A 21515-nucleotide genomic window follows, 5' to 3' on the forward strand; every position below is an offset into this window, starting at 1 on the left:
TTCAGTTTGAATGATGGAGAAAAAGCATTAACATGTTTTTTAGGGTAGAAAAAAATAAAAAACAGACAGAAATGATTATTGTTATTATTTCTTATGAATTGTCCGAGTCAGCATATTTTTGTTGGTGGGTCGTTTGAGATCCCGACTACCTGAAATTGTCATTAGGTTAGTCGGCCTGTTAAACACATAAAGAGAGATGAAGACGAAGATGATGATGACGAAGAGCAAGAGTAGAATAAGAACAAGAACAAGAACAAGAATTAAAGATGAATAAGAGGGAGCAGAAGGTGGTCTCAAAATTATCTATTCTTGTTATGCTAACGGTGAGATGAAACGTTTTTTATTTATTTTTTTTTTATTTTCTACGTTCTTTTAGTTTTTGTTTTACCCTCCCACTTATACTGCCGGTGAGTTTATCTCAGGATGAAGCCATTATCGCTGGTACAATACGGTCATCTGGATTCTAGCTCTGGATGATGCGAAGAGACGACTTGGGACTGATATATAGACTTTGATGTTCGGATGCCGGGTACGAAAATTCGGTGGGATGAGACTGAAATGAAAGATGGAGTCAGGAGGTTCTGAAAAAAGACCCGAAGAGAGGGAGAGACAGAGGCAAGGGAGGTTTAAAAATGAGCTAGGCTTCCTGTATGTGTGTTAGTATTTAAGTTGGCGGTTTTAGTTCGTGTAGTAGGCCCCTTTTGGTTGTTTTATCTCTGGTCCGCGGGCACGGACACAGGCACGGGCCATAAAAAATAAAACAAAGAGTTGCCACGACCAAAAGACCGAGAGCATCATGACCACGAGCAAGAGCAAGAGCAAGACTATCAAGACCAACGACGAGTCAGCTTTGCTTGGGGGTACACTTCACAAATACTAATACAATCGACGGACCGCATTCTCTACCTGTGTGGTAAAACGCTCACTCAGGACCCCAAGGGACATTCAAAAAACAAAGACTATTCGACGTCCTGTTCTAACATGACCCCTCATTATGAAACAATTTCCACATTCTACCGTCCCCGCTGAACAAAGAGAAAGGCCCCTACTTTATATACTAATACATACATATATAAATAATATACATATATATACAACTACTATCGCATCTACTTACAACTACACTTTATTATTATTACTACACATATACGACCCACGCGTTTTTTTTATACCAAAAGTGTACCGAAATTATTGCTCCCCTCTATCAGGAATTTGTAAAACATTTTATTTAATTAATTAATTTATAAATTTAATACTTACATTATCATCTTCTCTTAACACTTTTTTCTTCACTAAAAAAACAATTAGCTCTTAAATTTACTGCAATTTGAATTTATTAATAAAAAAAAAAATTTTGGAGTAAAAAAAAAAATTTGCGAATTAATTTAAACGCGATTTATTAATTAAAATATTTTTAAATATAAAAGCCTTTAAAATAATAATAATAATAATAATGATAATAGTAATATATAAATATTAATATACATAAATATAAAAGTTATACAATATGATGTCGAGATGATTTTTAAAAATTAATATGGTAAATAATAGTAACTAAGTCTACAATAAATAAATAAAATAAATTGATTGATTAATAATTAATAATTAATTATAAATAGTATGTATATATAAATGAAAAAATGTTTGTTTTAAAGTTACTCCAATTTATTTGCAATTTACATGCACCAAAGACATTTATATTCTTTGTTATTTATTTTTTAATGTAATTTATCATAAATCGTAAGATATGCGCTTTAAAAAATATACATTACTTAATAATTTACAAATATAATGAATTATTTACAATCTTTACACAACGACTTTCCGCTTATTCACACATTATACAATCAAAGTTATATTAGAGGAGAGGGAGGAATAGGTACAGGATTATGAGGAAAGATATTTGATTTTAAAACTTATTCAATTATTATTAATATTATTATTATTAATTATAAAAGTAGTTAATTAGAAATATAAATCAATTAAATTCTATACTCTGTACAAATATACAGCATCTATTTAATAATAAATTTTTTTACAAAATTTATCATTCTCGTGCAAAAAAAAATGTCAAGCGAATAATAATAATAAATAATAGTAAATCCTTAAGCAGGTACAATTTACATTGACAATAATAATAATTAGAAAAAAAAATAATTAAAAGCGTAGTAATTAAAATAATAAAAATATTCTGTTGTTATTTGAATATTTCGCGGCCTCATTTCGCGGCTAATACAAAGTACAGAACTACTGGGTAAAAATGACTCGGAAAAATCACATAAATATCCGATCACTTGAAAACCTCCTGATATTTATATAAGAAAACCACCGTGTCATAAATTTTTTAGTTTTAAAAAAACCGCCAAAACTACGATACCTCTGGGTTTAAAAAAAGAAAAGTAAATCCATATTTTTACATAATCAATAATTAATTTTAATAATTTCCAGATACTAAATATATATTTATGTATATAAATATATATATTTACACACTGACGTTTTATTAGAAGCCGTCATATCATCCAGCACTCGATCAAAGACCAGCGTGAATAGCATAACTGGATCCCGAGTGCGGAAAATAACTGCATAGAAGTGGGCAACGAGTATATTAATAAATGAAAAAAGAAGTATTTAAACCAGGTAATACATCTGCATATACTCGTGTATAATAATAATAGTTACAATAATAATAATAATAATAATATTAATAATAATGATACGTAGAATAAAAAAAATACATAATAATAAAAAATAATATTCAGCTCTCAAGCGTTCCTAATTACCATGAGTGTTTTTCGGTATTTGAAACGTTACCCACTATACACACTAGCCAGAGGACAAGCTTATAACATACACACACATGATATGCAGTCGCAGTGTCTCATACCGGTTTTTCTCTCGCCTTATTAATAAATTATACAAGCCAAGGAGGTTCGGCGTAGAGAGCTCTCTTATATACATTAGCCCGAGAATGAACGAGCAATAAAACGTACACACATATAAATTTATGTATAAGTAGTATATAATATATATATATATTTTCTGCGGAGCGCGAGTAAGCAAGAAGACAAGAAGACAAGATCAACACGTTGGTAAAGGCAGACTCAGAGGCAGCAGCAGCAGCAGCAACAGGGTCCAGCAGCTCACAACCAGGCACCTTGGTTCAATACATATGTACATACGTACATAAGTTGTTTTATATTGAGTTTGTTGATTACTGAAAGTGTATAGAATGCGGCAGCGTCACGCACTCTGGGCTCTCGCGAGACGCCCGTTCTCTTGTACTCGGTACGGGGCTCGGTCTAACGAGCAATATACAAGCCAAAGTCGCTGATATGAGATGCTGAGATGGAGCAATACGTTGGTTACTGCTGCTGATGCTGATGCTGATGGTATATAGATATATGTATTTATATATTTATGTATTGTATGTATGTATGTGGTAGGGAGAGAATGGAAAAGCAAGTAACAGTGGCAAACACGCACCAACGTCATCACTGCCTCTTGTATGTCCTCTTGTCCAGTTGTCATGTGACTCTATATCCTATATATCCAGTCGAGTCATTTAAGAGCCAGCTTTACTGTACAGCTGTACACACAAGACTTGTAAACACATCTCTTATGCTCATATGTATATATAGATAGATATTTATATTAATATACTACTTTATTTATCAATACGAGTTATTACTAAATCCCAAATGCCTCGTGTGTTGCGCAAAAGTTTAATAGAACACTGAGATCAGCGACAGCCGCAACCAATCACTGCCATGTCTTGGTAGTTTTTAAGCACAACTTTGTTCTCTTCGTCTAGGTACAACATGGATATGGAGCTCAGCGCGGTCGGCACGCAGCAGGCTCGGGGAAGCATCGCGGGGTTCGTCGAGTAGACGAGATTCTGGACGATGGCGTGATTCGTCGAGTTCAAATGGTCGGACAAAGGGAACGGGCAGTCGCCGTTGCAGTAGAACGCGTCGTAACCTGGAGGTGCTACGATCCAGTCATTCCATCCGACGTCGACGAAGTCCACGTAGAGAGGATGTCTTCGGCAGTTTTCGCGGCCGTCTTTGCGTCGGTTTTTACGCAAAGCGGCACGTCGCGCCCGGCGGTCCATCATCTCGGAGGCAGTGGCCATTTTGCTGCGTCCGTCGTCGGTGTAAGTGAACAATGTGGGCCGGGATGATGCCCACGTGTCATGGGATTCATCAGCACTGCGCTTTAGTCTCACGTGGGAATGTTTACTGTTTTTGCTGTTGCTTTTACTGCTGGTCACCTGGATCAGCAGACCGTGATTGTTGCCGTCTCCTTGAAGCCACCGAGACACCGCTGGATGGACGTCCAAACTTATCGTCGTATTGCTGGTCATGTCAATAACCCGGCTGTCGATGAGTCTCAACAATGGTTTGCTGTGTCCCTTAACACCTGGACGTAAAATATCATGAACTAAAATACGTCCTAATTTTTTAGTATTTTTTTCTTCTGGTACTGAAACTCTCGTCAAACTCAACTCCGCGGCTTTCAGACTCTCCGCCGTTGGGATGCTGCTCAGGTCAAACGACAAGCGAAAACGATTCGATGATTGGAATTTATCATCAAGCGGACTTTCTGTAAAAAAATAAAAATTTTTGCCATGAATCATCGTGCATTAATGATCATGTGAATGTAAACATGTAATGACTTGGGAATGGTAAGAGGAATTTATTTATTTAAATAGTATTTTGTCAGAAAGAGCTGTTAGCTGGAAAGCAATTAGTCAGAGGGTGGTCTAAAATGTTAATCTTAAGTAACCACCAGCGATTGACGGCAACTCTACAGTCACAGATAAAGAATATCTTCTCTCTTTAATTTAATCTAAAAGAAGCAAACCCTGCACTTACTCGGCGCAACTTTAAAAACCATAACTTAAAACCAAAGCTTTCTTGTGTCTCTCCTCACGTCGTTCATGGAATTCCTCGAGGTTATTCGTCCGCGTCTCAAAAAAAAACATTTTTTCCCACATTCTTTCATACCAATACTCAGCTAATGTACCGTCCCAGTTGATGACGGTCTTCTTCTTCTTGTTCTCTTATTTTTAGTATTTTTTTCCTTTCCATTTTCGTTATCTACGGACAAAAATTAGTCTCCGAAATTTGCTATCCCTAATCCTATTTAACAATTAGGTATCCGTGACAACTCTGAATAGTGTTAACTCCGTGTCAGTATCTTTTGCTGTAGGTTTAAGTAATAAACAAGAATTCGAGGCGTTATGCACGGATAAACAAGTTACCTTGAGTCAAACCTTCCTTTCAATATATATGTATAAATGCGTGAGCATTTGACTATCGTCATAAATATACCGATAAAGTAATAAACTATCAAATCGTTCTCGGGTGTTTTTTATAATGGGACTAACGGATAAATGAAGGCCATCGGCTTTCTGTTTAAACTACGATTTTACCTAAAAATATATCTTTTACTCCACAGCCAATAGTATGACACAGCCATCAAAGAACGAAAAAACAACCTCACTGTTTACTATTATGCTGCATTACATTTCGTTCATTATATTCAAATAAGATACTAATTGACCGTAACATTGCACACAATTGCAGGCGGTAGTAAAAAATAATTCCATGAATGAATGAATGGTGAATAGTCTTTTTGGGTTCTCTACCTGTACAAATATATATATAATGGCCTTACGGAAACAGTTTCGGCTTAAACGATTATACAGTCGGTTATTTTATACCTTAGACTTGAAAGCTCGACATCTACTCCAGAGCTCTCATATTTATTGTATATATAAACGGATATACCCTCGACTCGAACAATGTGGGCTCGCTTTCTCACCTATTGTGCGTCCGAGTACGGGCTGTCAGCGTCAATCTTCAAAATTCAATACCACAAACAGTCTTTATATTACTTTTTAAAGAAAAACAAACATAATAATCACCAGCTTCCTTATAATCATCAACTATAAGTATATAAGTATATAAATAAATACTGTTTCTTTTTTACTACGCCTATTTATAACGCAAAGGTGATCAATCATTTAATCTTAATCCTACTCGGCTCATTTATTCTTATTTAATTAAAATAATTTTTCTCTTCTATTTACAGAACCGCCTTGACTAGAGTTTCCAGTTGCAGGATTTAATTTTAAAATGAGTAATTATACTAACCGATATGTAAAAAAGACCGCACAGTGTTTGCTGATCTCGTGTGGAATCCTTTCTTCGCGATATTTGAACTGGCGATTGAATTTTGCCGCGCGTACAACTTCTTCAGGGACTCAGGAACATGGGATTTGCCTTTTGGTTTGGGTCTGCTGGTGAACCCGAGCAATGACAGCAGGCTGGCTTCGACGCTGGCTGTTATCCGCTGTCTCTCCTCGCTGTCCATGCTGTTGTCGATGGTGTTGCTATCGATAGTATCACTATTTCTATTGCTATTGGTGTTGGTATTAATATTAATTTGAGCAATGTCGTTGTTATCAGGTTTAAGCAAAGTTGCCGTCGTGATATCAGTAACCAGCACGCCCACTCCCACAAACACCAATCTCAGCAGCAGCAACGTGCGCATCGTAACGTCCAGTCACCGGGACTGCCACTCCTGAAACAATTACCGGGGTGTGGCATTAGTTTTATCTGCTAAAATAAATATTTAAATATAAGTACGTCGAGGTATATAACACTAATGTAAATATATATATAAAATAATGCGGGTAATAAAAATAAAATATATTACCGACGTGTTAACAATAAAATAATCACGTACGTGATCTTTTATATATATGAGATATTAAAAGATTAATGTGATATATATATATATATATATATATTACCTTGGATTTATATTCTTCACAAACAAACCTATATATTTATATATTAATGTATATTCTTAGTGTTTAAGTACAAGCGGATTTAATATCATCTTCATCTCACTTTCTATTGTCCCTCATTAAAATATAACACCAGTAATAAAATATTGAGGTTGTATTAAGGTATGATAAATATTTATAGACGCAGTAAATAAATAATAAATTAAAACATCAGCATAAACAGTACGAGTAGAAGAAGGAGAAGAAGAAGATGATGATGATGATGGAGATGAAGAAGTTGGAAGCAGAAGCAGAAGCAGTTTAAATAATAAAAGAGCAAGAAACTTGAGAAGAAATGAGAGGAAATGAAAGATTATTTGTATTGCTGAGATAAATATATTTAAAAAAAAATAGTTTTAAGAGTCTGGTGAACTGTGGATACTTATAGATGGCGGCATCAGAGAGACGCGATCGGTGGAGACGGCAAGGCTGCCGCTGCTAGAGCCAAGCTGTCTGCTGGATACTCCTTATGTATATAATCTCCCCCGCCTGATCTTTCTTTCTCTCTATCTCGGTCTCTTATTCCCTCTACCTCATCAGAGACCGGGGAGTCCTCGTATCGGTAGTCTGTGTCTACTCTACATTTCATCTTCTCGTTCCTCATCTTGTTTACATACATACATCTTAATGCACTCACACACGGTCCATATTTACCGTCTGATCAGATCCAACTCCATTTTACTCTACTTCATACGCTGTACCCTGGGCACATGCTCCGCTCGAGGTTTTTATTTTTTATCTCAAGAGATTGGGATCCGATCTGGTCCCACACGAGAGTTTGGGACCACGAACAGTGGTATCATCACAGAGACATTGCTTCCTCGACAAGGTCGACAGGTAATACGGTCATGACGTAGACAACGATCCATATTTATCCATATTTTTCTGAGCATCACAAGTTAGCTTCCGGATTTAGAAATAGTACACAGGTCAGATGTTATGTGAATTTTTATCTCCACATGCTGTGAGCGCGCCATTTTGTATGATGTTTTAATTATAATTTATTCCAGATAATAATCTGGGACCAAGGTGATGAAAAGGATTCTGTAAGGAAGCTATAGATCGTCGACGATCTGAAGAAAGCTGCAGATGATAATCAGCAGCCGGAGATCAAGTGACTATTTAATTATTTAACAAATTAATACAGATTTGGTATGCAAGAGAGTAAGTGTAAGTGTGTATAAAATAACTATATAATATTGCAGATGATGAGTCGTATAAAGAGCTAATGTAACGCTGGGCTTAGTTCTCGCATCAGCTTAAGGAATGCGGTCCGCGTCGTGGAATCTGCGCGCGAGCGCTAAAAGCAAGGATACGGGGCCGCTGAGTGAGTCTGATGGTGGCCGATTGCCACGGTGGAACGCGCGGGAGCATGTATATATACATACATATACATTTAAACATATATAAATATATATATATGAATGTGTATACACACAAACGAACGTCATCGTTGGAAATAATAAAGACGAATCTCGTGGTGCTGAAGATCTCTTTGGTGATCATCAAATTTCTAGTACGAAAATGGAGTAGAAAATAATTCGACAGTCATCCAGAGACCAAGAAGAAATAAAAATCATCATCTTCATCATCTTAAGGACCAGGTATTAAAGCTAGTGGTTTAATAAATAAATAAATAAATATTAATTTTACCTATAGCTAGCCGTGAGTCTGTAGTCCGTGCAGCCACGGCATCTCAGCGTGTTGATACACCGCGAGAAATCTTTGGTTGGTCGCGGCCACTAGCACTTGCCACTGACACTATCCACCATTCACGCACCTATTTATTTATCACGTACTCGCGACAATTATCAGATACTAATAATGAGGATACAGTAAAAATTTCCTGTTACTTAGAGAAGAAAAGAAGAAATGAGTAAATTGACCAAGTGGCTTAATGCTAAAATGTTCAACTCGACACTTCTTCGGGCAGACAACAGCGCAAATGTGGAGCAGAAGAGAAGAAATGGGTAAATTATGATTAAGATCACTGTACACACTTTGTGTTGTTATGTATATATATATCAGAGTGCTGTAATAATAAAAAACTACAAGCACACAAATCACATTAACGTCACAATAATATAATATGTGTAAATATGGTGATGACGGTAACTAAGAATCCAGAGAAGAGATAAATAGAAACTCATCCGACACGGTTGAGGGGCGTCGTATGACTACTGGTCGCTGCTCAGGAGCAAGCGGCAAGGAGCCTTCCTCGCGCTCTCCACGATCACACACCGTCCCCGCCGGTACGGACTGCCGTGCGCAAGATGGAGAGCGATATATTCCCCTACTGAATCCTCTACGTGGTATTACATATACATATATACAGATATATACATATATATGAAATATATATATAGTAAAAGAACCAGAGAGCGTCGATTCACCGAGTACACGCGCCCATTTGGACAGGGCCGCTGCCAAAGCACCACGGGCCCCGATCACCATCAGTCCCTTTTGTCGTCAGTCCCCTCTATGGAGCATCTCCTGATGATGCTGATACTGGTGCTGGATCTTTGGCTCTTCCACCTGTCCAAGAGTATAACTAAGAAGCCCTCCTCTAGGCATCGCCACCACCATCGCCACCACCAATACCATCACCATCACTCGGACTCGTATCGCTTTCTTTACCCCCACCTGCTGGCAATACCAATGCCGATGCTGATGCTGGTCCTCATACCTGCACAGTCTGGAGCATCAGAATCTCCAGTCCATTCACCAGCTCGAAATCTTCATTCCCGGCTCTGCTCTGTTCTTCCCAATGACAATCTCCGGCACCCTGATGATGACCGTAGTAATTGATATTGACATTAGCAGCGTCAGGTGATGGATTGAGTTGAGCAATTATTTGCTATTGGCTTGCTGGTAATTACCGCACTGCGTAAAGCACACATGATGTATAATGTATATGTGTACGGAGATAATGTAAATGAATAATAAACATAATAGATGGTGAATGATGATGAGAGCGTGAGAGGGAGTGATGTAGTGTATGTGTATATATTGAAGAATGTTGGATGCTGGATGATGGCTTAGTTTCTTGGCCGACCGGTCTTCCTGCCGCGCCATGCTGTCTGCCCGATATGATTCCCGCATACTTCCCACTTAGCAATTGGATATTTTACGCCATTTCCGCTTGACGACTCAATCGTACTTCTCGCGATATTTCGTGGAAATGCCCACGCGTTTCCTTCTTCACAATATTATGCGAATGCGGATAATAAATGACCTGCAAAATATACATGTATGTTATTATTATTAGTGGTATAGTTGTTTTAATTTATTAAAGAGCAAGAAGAGAAGCGATGATAAATAATAGAGTGAGAAATCAGATACATGTGATATGTAGACACGACGATTATTATCATATGAAGAATAATTTGTCTTGATGTGTTGAACACACACTTCAGCAATTCACCATGGGCTTTAATCTATTCATCTGGTTCTGGTATTTGGATCTTCTGGTAATGGTGAATTTTTTTTTTTGGGAAGAAGTAAAAAAAATAATAAATCAACATCATCATTATCGTGATGATGATCATGACGACCGTGTATCCGAGGGAATGTCATGTCCTCGCGGGATAGAATAAGACTTTAAGCAAAAGTAGAATTGGCCAGAGGTAACCGGCATCAAGAGGTACGAAGGACCGATACGAGTAGAGGAAGAAACACGACGGGAGTGGCGGTGAGAAAGAACCAAAGGTATAAGAGAAGATATCGTGCCGGTTAGTGCCCCGCCCCGGCTTCAGGGTCGTCTTAATTACCGGGTGGTCCAGTTCGGAACCCCATAAATATTTCGTTGCGGCGGCACTCTTTCCGACGAGACCCCAGGACTCCTGGGAGAGCTTATAGACTTTATTCTCGAGACCAAGTAGGACTAATGTGACCGACAGAGAGAGAAAGTTTATTCTTTAAAAGAGAGTATATAAAATGAGAGAGTAAATATAAAGATGTACAGTAAACTCCATAACTCCATGGTCGTGTAGGCTTTTTCACAGACTCTCGTATATAATTCCATCAGATTGGGCTCTCTTTGTATTTATACTTCCACCGCCTGGCTAACTGCTCAAGAATAACCGGATGAGATCCAACTCTTTTAGCGTTTCATTCCATTCCATTCCATTCCACTCCACTCAGTTATCTTAGGGAGCCAGCAAGTCTACCGAAGGTAGTCATTTAGATGAATCGTCGGTTTGCTGGATGTGGGAAAGAGACATCCAGCTCGGGACGAGATTACTCTCAGACGCAGCTCCGGCGAAGAACGAGGGGTCCATCTCCACCAGACAAAGACGGCGGCAAAAAAAATACGTTAAGTAAAATAAATTATTGATTTTTATCTAATTTTCGGCGTTACCCAAAGAGAATATGTGCCCTGTACGGTACCAAGAGGATTAGTCATTTTTTCTAGTCACCTCCTCAGGTATACGAGATAACAAGGACTCATCCTGTAACTCAGGGTCCTATCTGCACCACGTCACCCAGCTCTGCAGATTGAGCAGTCTGAGGCCTCCTACGCCGCGAGCTTCCATACTCGACAGAATGTCTTCGGCATGAGTCATCTGCCGGGACATCTCTATCACACACCGGGATGATGCTCCATGTGTATGAGTGAGTGAGTGTACTAATGTATATCAATTGCAGTAATTATTATTATATATTATTATATATTTATCGCTTCCAGGGAATCCATTAGCGGAGTGATGGACGTGACGTTAATCAGCTAGTGCAGTATTAAGTATTCTCCCTTCACTTGGTACGCGCGTATTGTATCCGCTGGCTTACAAGTCTCTGGGTTTTACGACCCGCCCACATACGAAGCCTAAAACAATGCCCATTACTACCAATTTTCGATGAGCTGTCATCAACCACCCACGGGCATACGACGAGGGAGCTAGGGCACTATCATTTGTGTGGTCTGCCGGGCGGATTCGTCTTGAGTTGGTATTGTAGAGTTGGCTAAAGTCTAAGAAAAAGACTGAGAGCGAGAGAGCTCAAGAGTTTTTTAAAATATATATGTATATATAATACTAAGTGAGTGAGATTGACGACTAAAAGAAGAAAGAGACCACCTTCGTGGAAGCCACTTTACTCTCGCGAGAACAGAGAGAACATTCCTTGTTCTATCTCACTTGGTTTTATATTTCGAAATTCTCTCTACTCCTCGACTTAAACTCAACTCTATACAACACTCCGCGGATCTTGTGTATACATACATATATATTTATATATTATTATGTCCGTTGTCTGTATTATAGTATACGAGATACCAGGAGAGAGTGGATCCATGAGAGAACGAGAGATGTAGATTCCCACCGAGTCTGGCTCAATGATCAGGTGGGTTATAGAAAATTAATAATCAACAACCTTCTCATCTCTTGCTTACAAATGAGAGGAACATATATTTTTTTTTAAAACAACAAATAACTTAGCAATGATAAAACACACGTGATTGCTCATTTTAATTTTTTTTTTGCAGAGTACACATCTTGGAATTAAAAAAAACCATTAAATAAATAAATAACTGAGTGCATCTCTCATATGTACTCCCGCGTTATATCGGTACTTCATGGAAGCTCATTGTGCAAGGTATAATTATGCAATCAGCTCTTTATCATACGTAAATATACACGCGGTAAATTTCCAGTACTTGATAGTCCGCCTGCGATTGACTGATGCACTGAAATTAAATTAAAGCTTCTAATTAATTTCTCACGGCTAAAAATTCAAAGAAGAATTTTAGTTTTTAAAAAAAAATTAATGCTAACACATGAAAAAAAATTTTTCTGGGCTCAATAAAATTTTCCTGGGGCGAGTAAAAATTTTCTTGAGTAAAGAAATCTTTTTTTCTGTATAATAATAATAAAACGTATAAAAAACCAGTACTTTAGTAAGCATGCATTAATTATACTACTGGTCTTGGTGGAATGTGCAGGCTCATCTCATCATTGATTAAAACTCCTTATTATAAATAAGGAGGTTTTATATGTTTATTTATAATAAAACCAGATGGTATTGTATATATTTAATATACTGGATCGGTCATCAGATGCGAGTGCTGGTATAATAAATAAACTGATGCATCCAACCAGTACGGGCACCCTCACCTGTTCTCCTCTCATCTGCACATACGCATCAGCCAGATGCACTTGATGGTAAGAACGACCTAGCGGACAAGTAACACAGGTTCATATATTTGTATATATATATATATATATATATATATATATATATGTATGTATTTCTATATATAGACAGATATCGCGGCTTGTCCCTCATCTCCCGGAAACTCGTTTCTTCTCAATCCAATGACGGCAATATTTTGATCCTCGTAATTTATCGGAATTTATAACGACCAAGAGTTTCAATTTGCTGGAGTTTTAAATTGCACGGATTTTAATTATCAACGTGGAGATTAGATGAGAGGAATAAAATCCTGAAGTCTGGAAGGTTCGTTAGTTGGATTAACGTTTAAGTGAATGAGGCCTGAGATGATGTGATATGAGGAATGATGATCCTGACATTAGATAGAACCTGATACGATACGAGTAGAGGTAAACAAGTATTCTCTATATACACAGTCCAGAGAGTACTTTCGGTACGCGGCAGACAGCGCGTCGCCCAATCTCTGACTTGTTCATATTCTCACTACTTCTTGTGTGTTAGACTTAATACCAGCGGTAACTGCCGTAGATTCAATTGTACAAATGTATCATTATGTTAATGTGTTACGTGATGATGATGATGATGATGATGATGATGAAATATTGGATTCTGTGATGAGATAGTTGAGGGTTAAGATGATTTATCATTTATTATTGAAAATAGTCTGGTTGTAACCATCTTGGAGATTAATTTTTTTTCTTCTTCTTCTTAGTCATCTTTATCTTCTTTCTGGAAGTCGCTTGTATATATTATATAATATATAGAATAGTAAAAATTACATACTAGGTCTGCACTTTTTTTATTAACACTGGAGTTAGCCGACGTCTAATAATTTTTAGATTTTTTTCAAAAAAAATTGCAGCGTTTGGTTCACCAGAGCACGTGTGCGTCAGATGTCTGATAATGATCTACATTTGGGTAATTTTTTTTAACAGAGTACATGTGTGTACTCCTACAGAAAATCAGGACTTGTCACCATCTAAGAAAATCCATAGAAAATCGAAATTCTGCCAGAAGATCTATAGAAAATCAGGAATTGTTAGATTTGTCTAATTTTTATCAGCAGAGCACGTGTGCGTCGAATGTCAAATAATGGTCTAGATTTTTTCAAATTTTCAGTCCCGCTATGAAAATTAAAAATTTTCAAAAAAAGAAAAGTTATTGGTTTCAGTCCGATAATTAACTGGAAAAAAAATAATAAAATTTAACTGGAAATTTGGCGCATAAATAATTTTCTACGCTGTAAACAATTGTTGAAGGCCTCTCATATCACGTGTATATTTTATTACAGTACTTTGACTGTTGTGAAAATTTTCTATTTATAGATAATGAACGTTGTGCTGGTTTAAATTATAATTTTATTACTATTGAATATTGAATATATTTTAATTTTTTCTTGGAATATTAATTTGTTTATCCGTTCGGGGAAATTATTTAACTCGGATATTTTTAAACATAAGACTTTGCTTTTTCCTTATTTGTATTTTGTCCTCGGGGTTTTCTTTGTAATTTATGTTTATGTTCGTCCACGTGTTGTAGAGTAAACCTTTTATCCTTTTAGCTTTTTATTTATTTAATATTTTTTAAGTGAAATGTGAAACTCGGGTGTCACTTTACATAACGTTATAACTATTAGAAAGTCTGATATATATTTAAATATCGATTCATAAAAATATCCTAGTACGTATATATTCATATATATATATTTATAGTAGTAATATAGGCTATTAAAAAAAAATTAAACTAAAAAATAAATTTTATTCAGTTCCAGAAACATAAATTTTATAAACATTTTTTCTTTTATAAATTCAATATGAATATTATTAATGTAAGTAACAAATATTAACATTTTGATTGACAAATAAAAAAATTTTTTTTTCACGTACACATAATTGTTAGTGAGCATGTACATTTATATTGAATTTAAATTCATTAAAATAAATATTATATTTTATTATTTGGAAATACAGCCGCCAGTAAGTTCGGCTTGTTGACTTTACCGAGATTATTTTTAGGAATTTTGTCGACTATTTTAAGTACCGTGGGTACTGCATAATCGGGTAATGATTTTTTCGAAAATTCTCGTAATTGATGTAATAGAATTTCAGATCCCTCGCGAGTAACTGCAACCGCCGCGACCTGGACAAAAAATATTTATAAATAATTAATAAACTCTGGGAGTCGGGATTTAATTAAATATAATTATTTAATTTAATATATAAATGATAATAAACAAGTGTTGCAGCTAAAAAGTTGATCTTACTTTTTGTCCCCATGTAATGTCAGGTAAACCGACAACTGCACAATCTATGATGTCTGGATGACCAAGAATTACCGTTTCCACTTGCAGGGCACTGACCTTGTAGCCTCCTGTCTTTATTATATCAACAGAACTACGTCCTAAGATGCTGTAGACGTTGCCATCATACATCGCAGTGTCACCTGTCAATTAAAATTTCATTTTTTAAAATTATAATTAGTATTATTGATAACACGGGGTATCAGTAAATAGCCCGCGTATTTCAAAACTCAGTCCTGGGTTCAAGTCCCATCAAATTGCTCTCGTTAAATAATTTTATAAATTATCAATTAAATTTTTTTTAAAAATCCGAGTGGAGTTGAAAAGTAAATTTGACACTAATTCGATTTCATTTAAATTTTTATTATAATTAATTGCAAGTAATCGGAGGGATCGTTTGCTTTGTGACCGCAAATAAAATAAAATAATTAATAATTAATAAAAATTGACAATAATTATAATGAGTTGTCGCATAAATATGAAATAATAATTATAATTACCTGTTTTAAACCATTTATCAGTGGTAAATTCTTTGGCAGTAGCCTCCGGCTTGTTGAAATATTCTCGAAACACACTTTCACCTTTGACTTGTAAATCTCCGCTAATAGGAATCTTATCTTTTTTGCTGACTACTTTACTGCCTGAGCTGGAACCTTGAACTAATACTTCAGGTGTACTAGTTGGCTCAGATTTTGTTATTCTGACTTGAACACCAGGCAGTGGAGTTCCAACGGTACCTAAAAATTTTTTTTTTTTTTTATATAACTTATAACTCGTCCTTAGAGACATTGGATACACGAGACACTAAATAAACACCTGGAATACGTTGGCCTTCAAGTGGATTTGATAGAACCATACCAGTTTCTGTCATCCCATACCTTTCTAGCAACCGGTGACCAGTTATTTCTTCCCATCTATCAAAAATCGGCTTGGGCAATGGCGCTGAACCACTTACCATAAGTCTAATAAATGAAAAAGAATTGTAAATCGTCAAGTTTATTATTTTAAATAAATAAACAGCCGACTCACCTGATCTTCGTGCTGCACACAGTGTGGACATACTCTTTTATCTTTGGATTTTTGCTGAATAATTGGTCATACTCTTGTATAAGTTTCATATAAATAGTAGGTACTGCCATTACCATATTGATACGTTCGGTATTTTGTAAATTGACTGCGAGCAATTGACTCCAGACACTTGAGCTTTCAAATTTCGGGAGCATGACGCACCGAGCGCCGACATATAGCGGACACATCAGTACGTTTACGATCCCGTGGATGTGGTTCAGTGGCAATGTGTGCAACACAATGTCTTTTTCCGTCCACTTCCAGGCATTAATTAGCGCATTCATTTGGGACTGGAGGTTTTTGTGTGTCAGCACCACGGCCTTGGGTGTTGCAGTGGTACCCGATGTGTAGACGAACATCGCGTCGCTGTCGTTATAAAATTCATCTTTCAATGGAGTTTCTCTCGGTTCATCAAAGTACTCATACTCGTCTTTGTTGTTTGCCGCTCTGCCGTGTGGCTTCATAGCGAGTATTCGTAGCGCATCGTCCAAAACTATCAGACGACAATTACATTTGGCTGCTATTGGTTCAAGTATTGGAGAAAATTCAGTGGTCGTTATTACGACTTTTGATCCTGAGTCTTTGAGATAGTACTCGAGTACTGGCGGTGGACTGGATACATTTAAAGGTACCGCTAAAATTCAAATTTTGAAATTCAAAATTAAAATTAAAATAAATAATTATTTGAATAATTAAATTACCGATTTGTCCACTCATCCAACATGCCCATTGGACGATAACATATCTTGCGTCACTGGGCATAAGAAATGCGATTCTTTCCTGCTGGCCATCTTTTAAAAACTCGGATAAATCACCGCAGAATTGTCTTGAGCTTAAATACAATCCTCGGTACGTATAATCACCTTGCAAGTCTCTGAGTGCTGTTTTGTCACCGAATTTAATTGCGTTTCGGAATACAGGTATCACATTATTATTACTCGGTGGCTGTGAAATTAAATGTGTAATTCCGTCATTAATTTATAATTTATTAGATGAGAATTTAAAAATTTTTAATCTCATCTATTGGATGCTAAATTTATCAGCTATTTGTTTATTATATAAATAGATACCTCGTGAGTTTCATTAATAGAACTAAGTGCAGCATGTGTCTGTTGGAGTCTTCTGATGATTAAATTATTTTTTTGACATCTAGCAATACCGTGCGCGGTTGAATAAAAACTACGTCTTAATAACGATCCCATTTTTTTTTTTTTAAATTATTATTATTGTGCAGGTGTCAAATTTCTGGTAACTAAAAATAAATTTCAATTATAAATATATGTATATATGTATGATTATATGTTACATATGTTAGTGGTCGAGGTATGCCGACAAATATACGTCGATAAAAAATAAATGTCATATGATTAATAAAAATAAATTTTGATATATGTATTTGTATATATATATGAATTTACTTTAATGAAAAGTTATAAAAATATGAGAATATTAAAATATGTGTCGGATAAATATTTGCTGGGAAAATTTGTGAAAGGTTTAAAAGATTCAAAAAATAATAAGTGGGTCACAACCGGACCTTGAATTACTTTTTCATAAAAATGTATGACATTGAGATGAAATATGTCATGTGTGAAATTAAGACATGTAGAAAAAAATACCTTATTAAACATATTAATTAAATTTTTTTAATTGTGATTTATATTCGCGCCACTTTTTTATTGTTTCCACTGAGACACGAAAGAGATGAACGAGTATCGATCACTAAAATAACTTTTTAATGACAACTAGACTTATTTACATACTTTTATTCGATAGGTTAATGTCGGATATAATTTTATCAAAAACAAAACGTTCAATCCCCTCCACTCCATACATACACATATATATATTTTATATATTTTTTAAAATTCTTTACCAGTAGTTAGTACTGTCATTTTAATTTTTATCAACTCCAAAATTTAATTAAAAATAGTCGGCTTTTTTTTTAATGGAGGGTGGGGGTATTTTGGAGTCTCCATCTTGATGATTATGAATTTTTAATGATCTGTCAGTGTCAGTCATTTTTTTTAGATATTTTTAATTATTGAAATCGGTTATTTATTTTTTACCCGACAATTGCACCAATTATTTGAGACCTGTCAAAAATTATTTGAATTCCCGCGCTTTTTAAATGGCGACCGCGCTTGCGTACAATTTATTATTTAAATACCTCTTTGATAAAAGATTTACTTTCGTGAACTTTCGATCATTTCCGCTAATGTAAATTGTAATTACGAACGTTAATTACTTTTTGGAGTGGGGGCGCAATCTGGAATAAAACCGAAGGAAAATTATTTTGTTGAGGTTACGGTCTTCGAAGTTTATTTGAAAAAGTTTGTTTTCATCAACAAACTCCATAACCAACATTTCTACAATAATCAATTATTTATTTAATTAATTAATTAATTAATTTAAATTCAAGGAAAATAAAAGTCAGCCACAAATTGAAACAGGTAAATTTTTTAAATTTAAATATTTAAATAAAAAATTTAATTTCTATTGATAGTGAAAGCAGAAAATTTTTAAATAAACAAATTAATTAAACAAAAGAAAATTAATGAACTTTTAAAAATCTGTTTTATTTTTAATATTTTTTCCGCCTGATTATTTGTTATAAAAATTTAAAAAATGGATTCTGCTATTCCATATTATTTTTATTAATTTCTAAGGTTATATCAGAAAAAGGGTAAGAAAGTAATAAACTTTTGTCTTAATTACAGAATGGGTGAAAGATACAACATCCACAGTCAGTTGGAGCACTTGCAGTCAAAGTACATCGGAACAGGACACGCTGATACAACAAAATTCGAGTGGCTGGTAAACCAACACCGGGATTCATGCAGCAGCTTCATGGGCCACTACGACTTGCTCAGTTTTTTTGCAATCGCCGAAAACGAATCGAAAGCCCGCGTGAGGTTCAATTTAATGGAGAAAATGTTGCAGCCTTGCGGTCCTCCTCCAGAGAAGCCCGAGGACTAGGATCACATTTATTCCCTACTTTATTTATAATTAATTATTGACTATGGCATTTAATGGTAATAAAAAAAATTAATAATTTAAAAATATCTTATTTATTTCAATAAAAAATTTGAAAAAATACAAAATTATTTTCAAGCCCGATCTTTACTTGTAATTTTAGAGTTTTCCTTATATTTTTTCAACGCCAGTTTAACTAAATACTGTTGGGTAACCAGAGACAAATCATTGCTAGCTTTGGTCAATGCTTCCATAGTTGATTTTATTCTCTCGAGATCGATATTCCCTACGAAATATAATTCAGAAACTTGATTTTTCTGCAACAGACTCGCTTGCATCATGATACCATGACTCTTTGACTTGTGAGCACGTGATGGTACGCACATGCAGAGCGATTCTTCTTCTGTTGTTGGATCCAAGAATACAGTGTCTGCATAAATACCCTAAAAATAAATTAAACATTACTATAATTACCTACACATATTTATTTTTTGAATACTGTACTGGCATCGGTTTTCTCTGATGATACTGAAGTTAACCGACGTCTAACAGTTTTTAAATTATTTCCATAAGGGTAAATTATAAAAAAAAAAATATTTAAAAAATTGCACTTATAGTTTCTTTAATTTTTTACATGTGCTTATTTTTAGTTTTCGTTTTGTCGTAGTTGATTTATGGACAGAAAAATCCGAAAACTGTTAATTGTTCGTCAACTTCAAGATCATTTTGCTCTGTGGTTTCCGTGATCCTAAAGTTAGCAGACGATTAAAAATTTTAGAATTTTTTTTTAAACAATTAAATTTGAAGAAAAAAAAAAACTAAAAATATGCACATGCAGAAAATTAAAAAAACTATAAGTGCAATTTTTTTAAATATTTTATTTTTCATAATTTATCGTTTAAAAAAGAAACCAAAAATTATTAGACGTCGGCTAAACTCAGTATCATTGATTTCCACATGCCGCTGCATGAAAAATCTTAACCAGAAGGGGTCAGGATTTAATGACAACGAGTGTACAGTAGGCACAAGTCGGGCCTAGCCGCACTAATCAAAAGGAAACAAGAGCTAGAGAGTATGAAAATGGAAATGATCTAGGAAATATGTAAAGGAAAATTTTGTAAATGACTGGAAAATTTGTACAAATAAAGCGCACTAATAAAAATATATTTATTTTGAATACTTACCGCTGTGACTGCAGTAACAATACCATAAGTTGAAATATTAGCATCAATAAGAGCTAGACTAGCAGCAGTAATCGCCGCTCCCAAACAAGAACCTCCATTATCAAGTACCATTGCATAGATGTCTATTTGAAAGTTTGGATACTCATGCTAAAATAATCATTATTATTCAAATGATAAATTATTTACCAACTAATCAACTTTTGAAAATTACCCGGCAAACCGACGGTTCCAATGATCGCTGCATTATCAAACTGAACTCTTTTTCTTCAGCATCCTGCTGATGAATTCTACGTTTGTCACATGAAAATGATGCGAATTTGAATTCACAATAAAGATTTCCATGCAAACTGTATCCAGATTTATTTGGAATGTCTCGTGGGTCAAAAACCGAGCATACAACTTTTGTCTTTCCCAATTCTATGTACGCGGATCCTTTTGCTTGACTTACGACACCTGTTTTTATGACTGAAATAAATAATTAATTATTATCATCATCATTATCATTAAATCAGTAATTATTATTATCTGCTGAAGCTGCAGTCATTAAAAAAATTATTTATTTTAAATACTGACAGGTAAAAATTTTAAAAATGCATGAGAAGAATTTTTGAAAAATTTTCCTGTGTATATTTTTTTTTTTAATTTTTATGATGACAATTAACTTGGTAATTAAAAAAAATAAATTTTCAGATGTCGGCTGCTTTCAACGTCATATTATTGATCTTATAAATAAATAAATTAATTAATTAATTAAAGTAAATAATTATTTTATAAAACATAACCTTACATATTTTTCGTACATCCTGAAATTTCCTCCCGTCTTTACGTTTTTTTAAATAATTTTCCGGATTTTCTGTTTTACTGCTGGTGGAATCAACATAAATTTGATAAGGAACTGACACTTCTGGACCATTGATTCGTCTTTGATCAACAGGCATTTTAATATTTAATTATTTACCAA

The 21515-nt window shown here is 35.0% G+C and overlaps 4 protein-coding genes and 1 long non-coding RNA gene across 5 annotated transcripts; 2 read left to right on the forward strand and 3 right to left on the reverse strand.

Moving 5' to 3' along the window:
* Positions 1-1497: 1497 nt before the first annotated feature.
* LOC130673354 (protein decapentaplegic-like) lies at positions 1498-9041 on the reverse strand. The gene is made up of 3 exons (XM_057478343.1): positions 8513-9041; positions 6162-6591; positions 1498-4605 (listed from the first exon to the last, which is right to left on the reverse strand). The coding sequence occupies exons 2-3, from the start codon at positions 6559-6561 to the stop codon at positions 3743-3745; spliced, it is 1263 nt and encodes a 420-aa protein (XP_057334326.1). The 5' UTR covers positions 6562-6591; positions 8513-9041; the 3' UTR covers positions 1498-3742.
* Positions 9042-9167: 126 nt separating this feature from the next.
* On the forward strand, positions 9168-14746 carry LOC130673360 (uncharacterized). The gene is made up of 4 exons (XR_008990874.1): positions 9168-11473; positions 11547-12199; positions 12342-13017; positions 13117-14746. It is a non-coding gene; the product is annotated as an uncharacterized LOC130673360 (long non-coding RNA).
* Positions 14747-14767: 21 nt separating this feature from the next.
* On the reverse strand, positions 14768-18195 carry LOC130673351 (malonate--CoA ligase ACSF3, mitochondrial). Its single transcript, XM_057478335.1, has 8 exons — positions 18014-18195; positions 17465-17646; positions 17096-17339; positions 16356-17028; positions 16143-16288; positions 15827-16063; positions 15291-15469; positions 14768-15166 (listed from the first exon to the last, which is right to left on the reverse strand). Exons 2-8 carry the CDS (start codon positions 17594-17596, stop codon positions 14972-14974), a joined length of 1806 nt encoding a protein of 601 aa, XP_057334318.1. The 5' UTR covers positions 17597-17646; positions 18014-18195; the 3' UTR covers positions 14768-14971.
* A 469-nt stretch (positions 18196-18664) lies between these two features.
* LOC130673359 (splicing factor 3B subunit 5) lies at positions 18665-19445 on the forward strand. Its single transcript, XM_057478349.1, has 2 exons — positions 18665-18847; positions 19115-19445. Exon 2 carries the CDS (start codon positions 19116-19118, stop codon positions 19371-19373), a length of 258 nt encoding a protein of 85 aa, XP_057334332.1. The 5' UTR covers positions 18665-18847; position 19115; the 3' UTR covers positions 19374-19445.
* A 1-nt stretch (position 19446) lies between these two features.
* Positions 19447-21492, reverse strand: LOC130673356 (exosome complex component MTR3-like). The gene is made up of 4 exons (XM_057478345.1): positions 21342-21492; positions 20766-21019; positions 20555-20701; positions 19447-19813 (listed from the first exon to the last, which is right to left on the reverse strand). The coding sequence occupies exons 1-4, from the start codon at positions 21490-21492 to the stop codon at positions 19505-19507; spliced, it is 861 nt and encodes a 286-aa protein (XP_057334328.1). The 3' UTR covers positions 19447-19504.
* Between the last annotated feature and the right edge of the window lie 23 nt (positions 21493-21515).

Source organism: Microplitis mediator, chromosome 8 (genome assembly GCF_029852145.1).
Source record: "Microplitis mediator isolate UGA2020A chromosome 8, iyMicMedi2.1, whole genome shotgun sequence".
Taxonomy (NCBI): Eukaryota; Metazoa; Arthropoda; class Insecta; order Hymenoptera; family Braconidae; genus Microplitis; species Microplitis mediator.

Excerpts from the sequence above, each read along its gene's own strand:
- LOC130673354 (XM_057478343.1), bottom strand. The coding sequence starts at position 6,561 with ATGCGCACGTTGCTGCTGCTGAGATTGGTGTTTGTGGGAGTGGGCGTG. Across the intron at positions 4,606-6,161 it reads GCGGTCTTTTTTACATATCG|AAAGTCCGCTTGATGATAAA; the intron begins GTTAGTATAATT and ends ATTTTTTTACAG.
- LOC130673351 (XM_057478335.1), bottom strand. The coding sequence starts at position 17,596 with ATGGGATCGTTATTAAGACGTAGTTTTTATTCAACCGCGCACGGTATT. Across the intron at positions 16,064-16,142 it reads TGAAGGCCAACGTATTCCAG|GTACCGTTGGAACTCCACTG; the intron begins GTGTTTATTTAG and ends AAAAATTTTTAG. Across the intron at positions 15,470-15,826 it reads TGATAAATGGTTTAAAACAG|GTGACACTGCGATGTATGAT; the intron begins GTAATTATAATT and ends TTTAATTGACAG.
- LOC130673359 (XM_057478349.1), top strand. The coding sequence starts at position 19,116 with ATGGGTGAAAGATACAACATCCACAGTCAGTTGGAGCACTTGCAGTCA.
- LOC130673356 (XM_057478345.1), bottom strand. The coding sequence starts at position 21,492 with ATGCCTGTTGATCAAAGACGAATCAATGGTCCAGAAGTGTCAGTTCCT. Across the intron at positions 21,020-21,341 it reads TCAGGATGTACGAAAAATAT|TCATAAAAACAGGTGTCGTA; the intron begins GTAAGGTTATGT and ends TATTTATTTCAG. Across the intron at positions 19,814-20,554 it reads TTGTTACTGCAGTCACAGCG|GGTATTTATGCAGACACTGT; the intron begins GTAAGTATTCAA and ends ATTTATTTTTAG.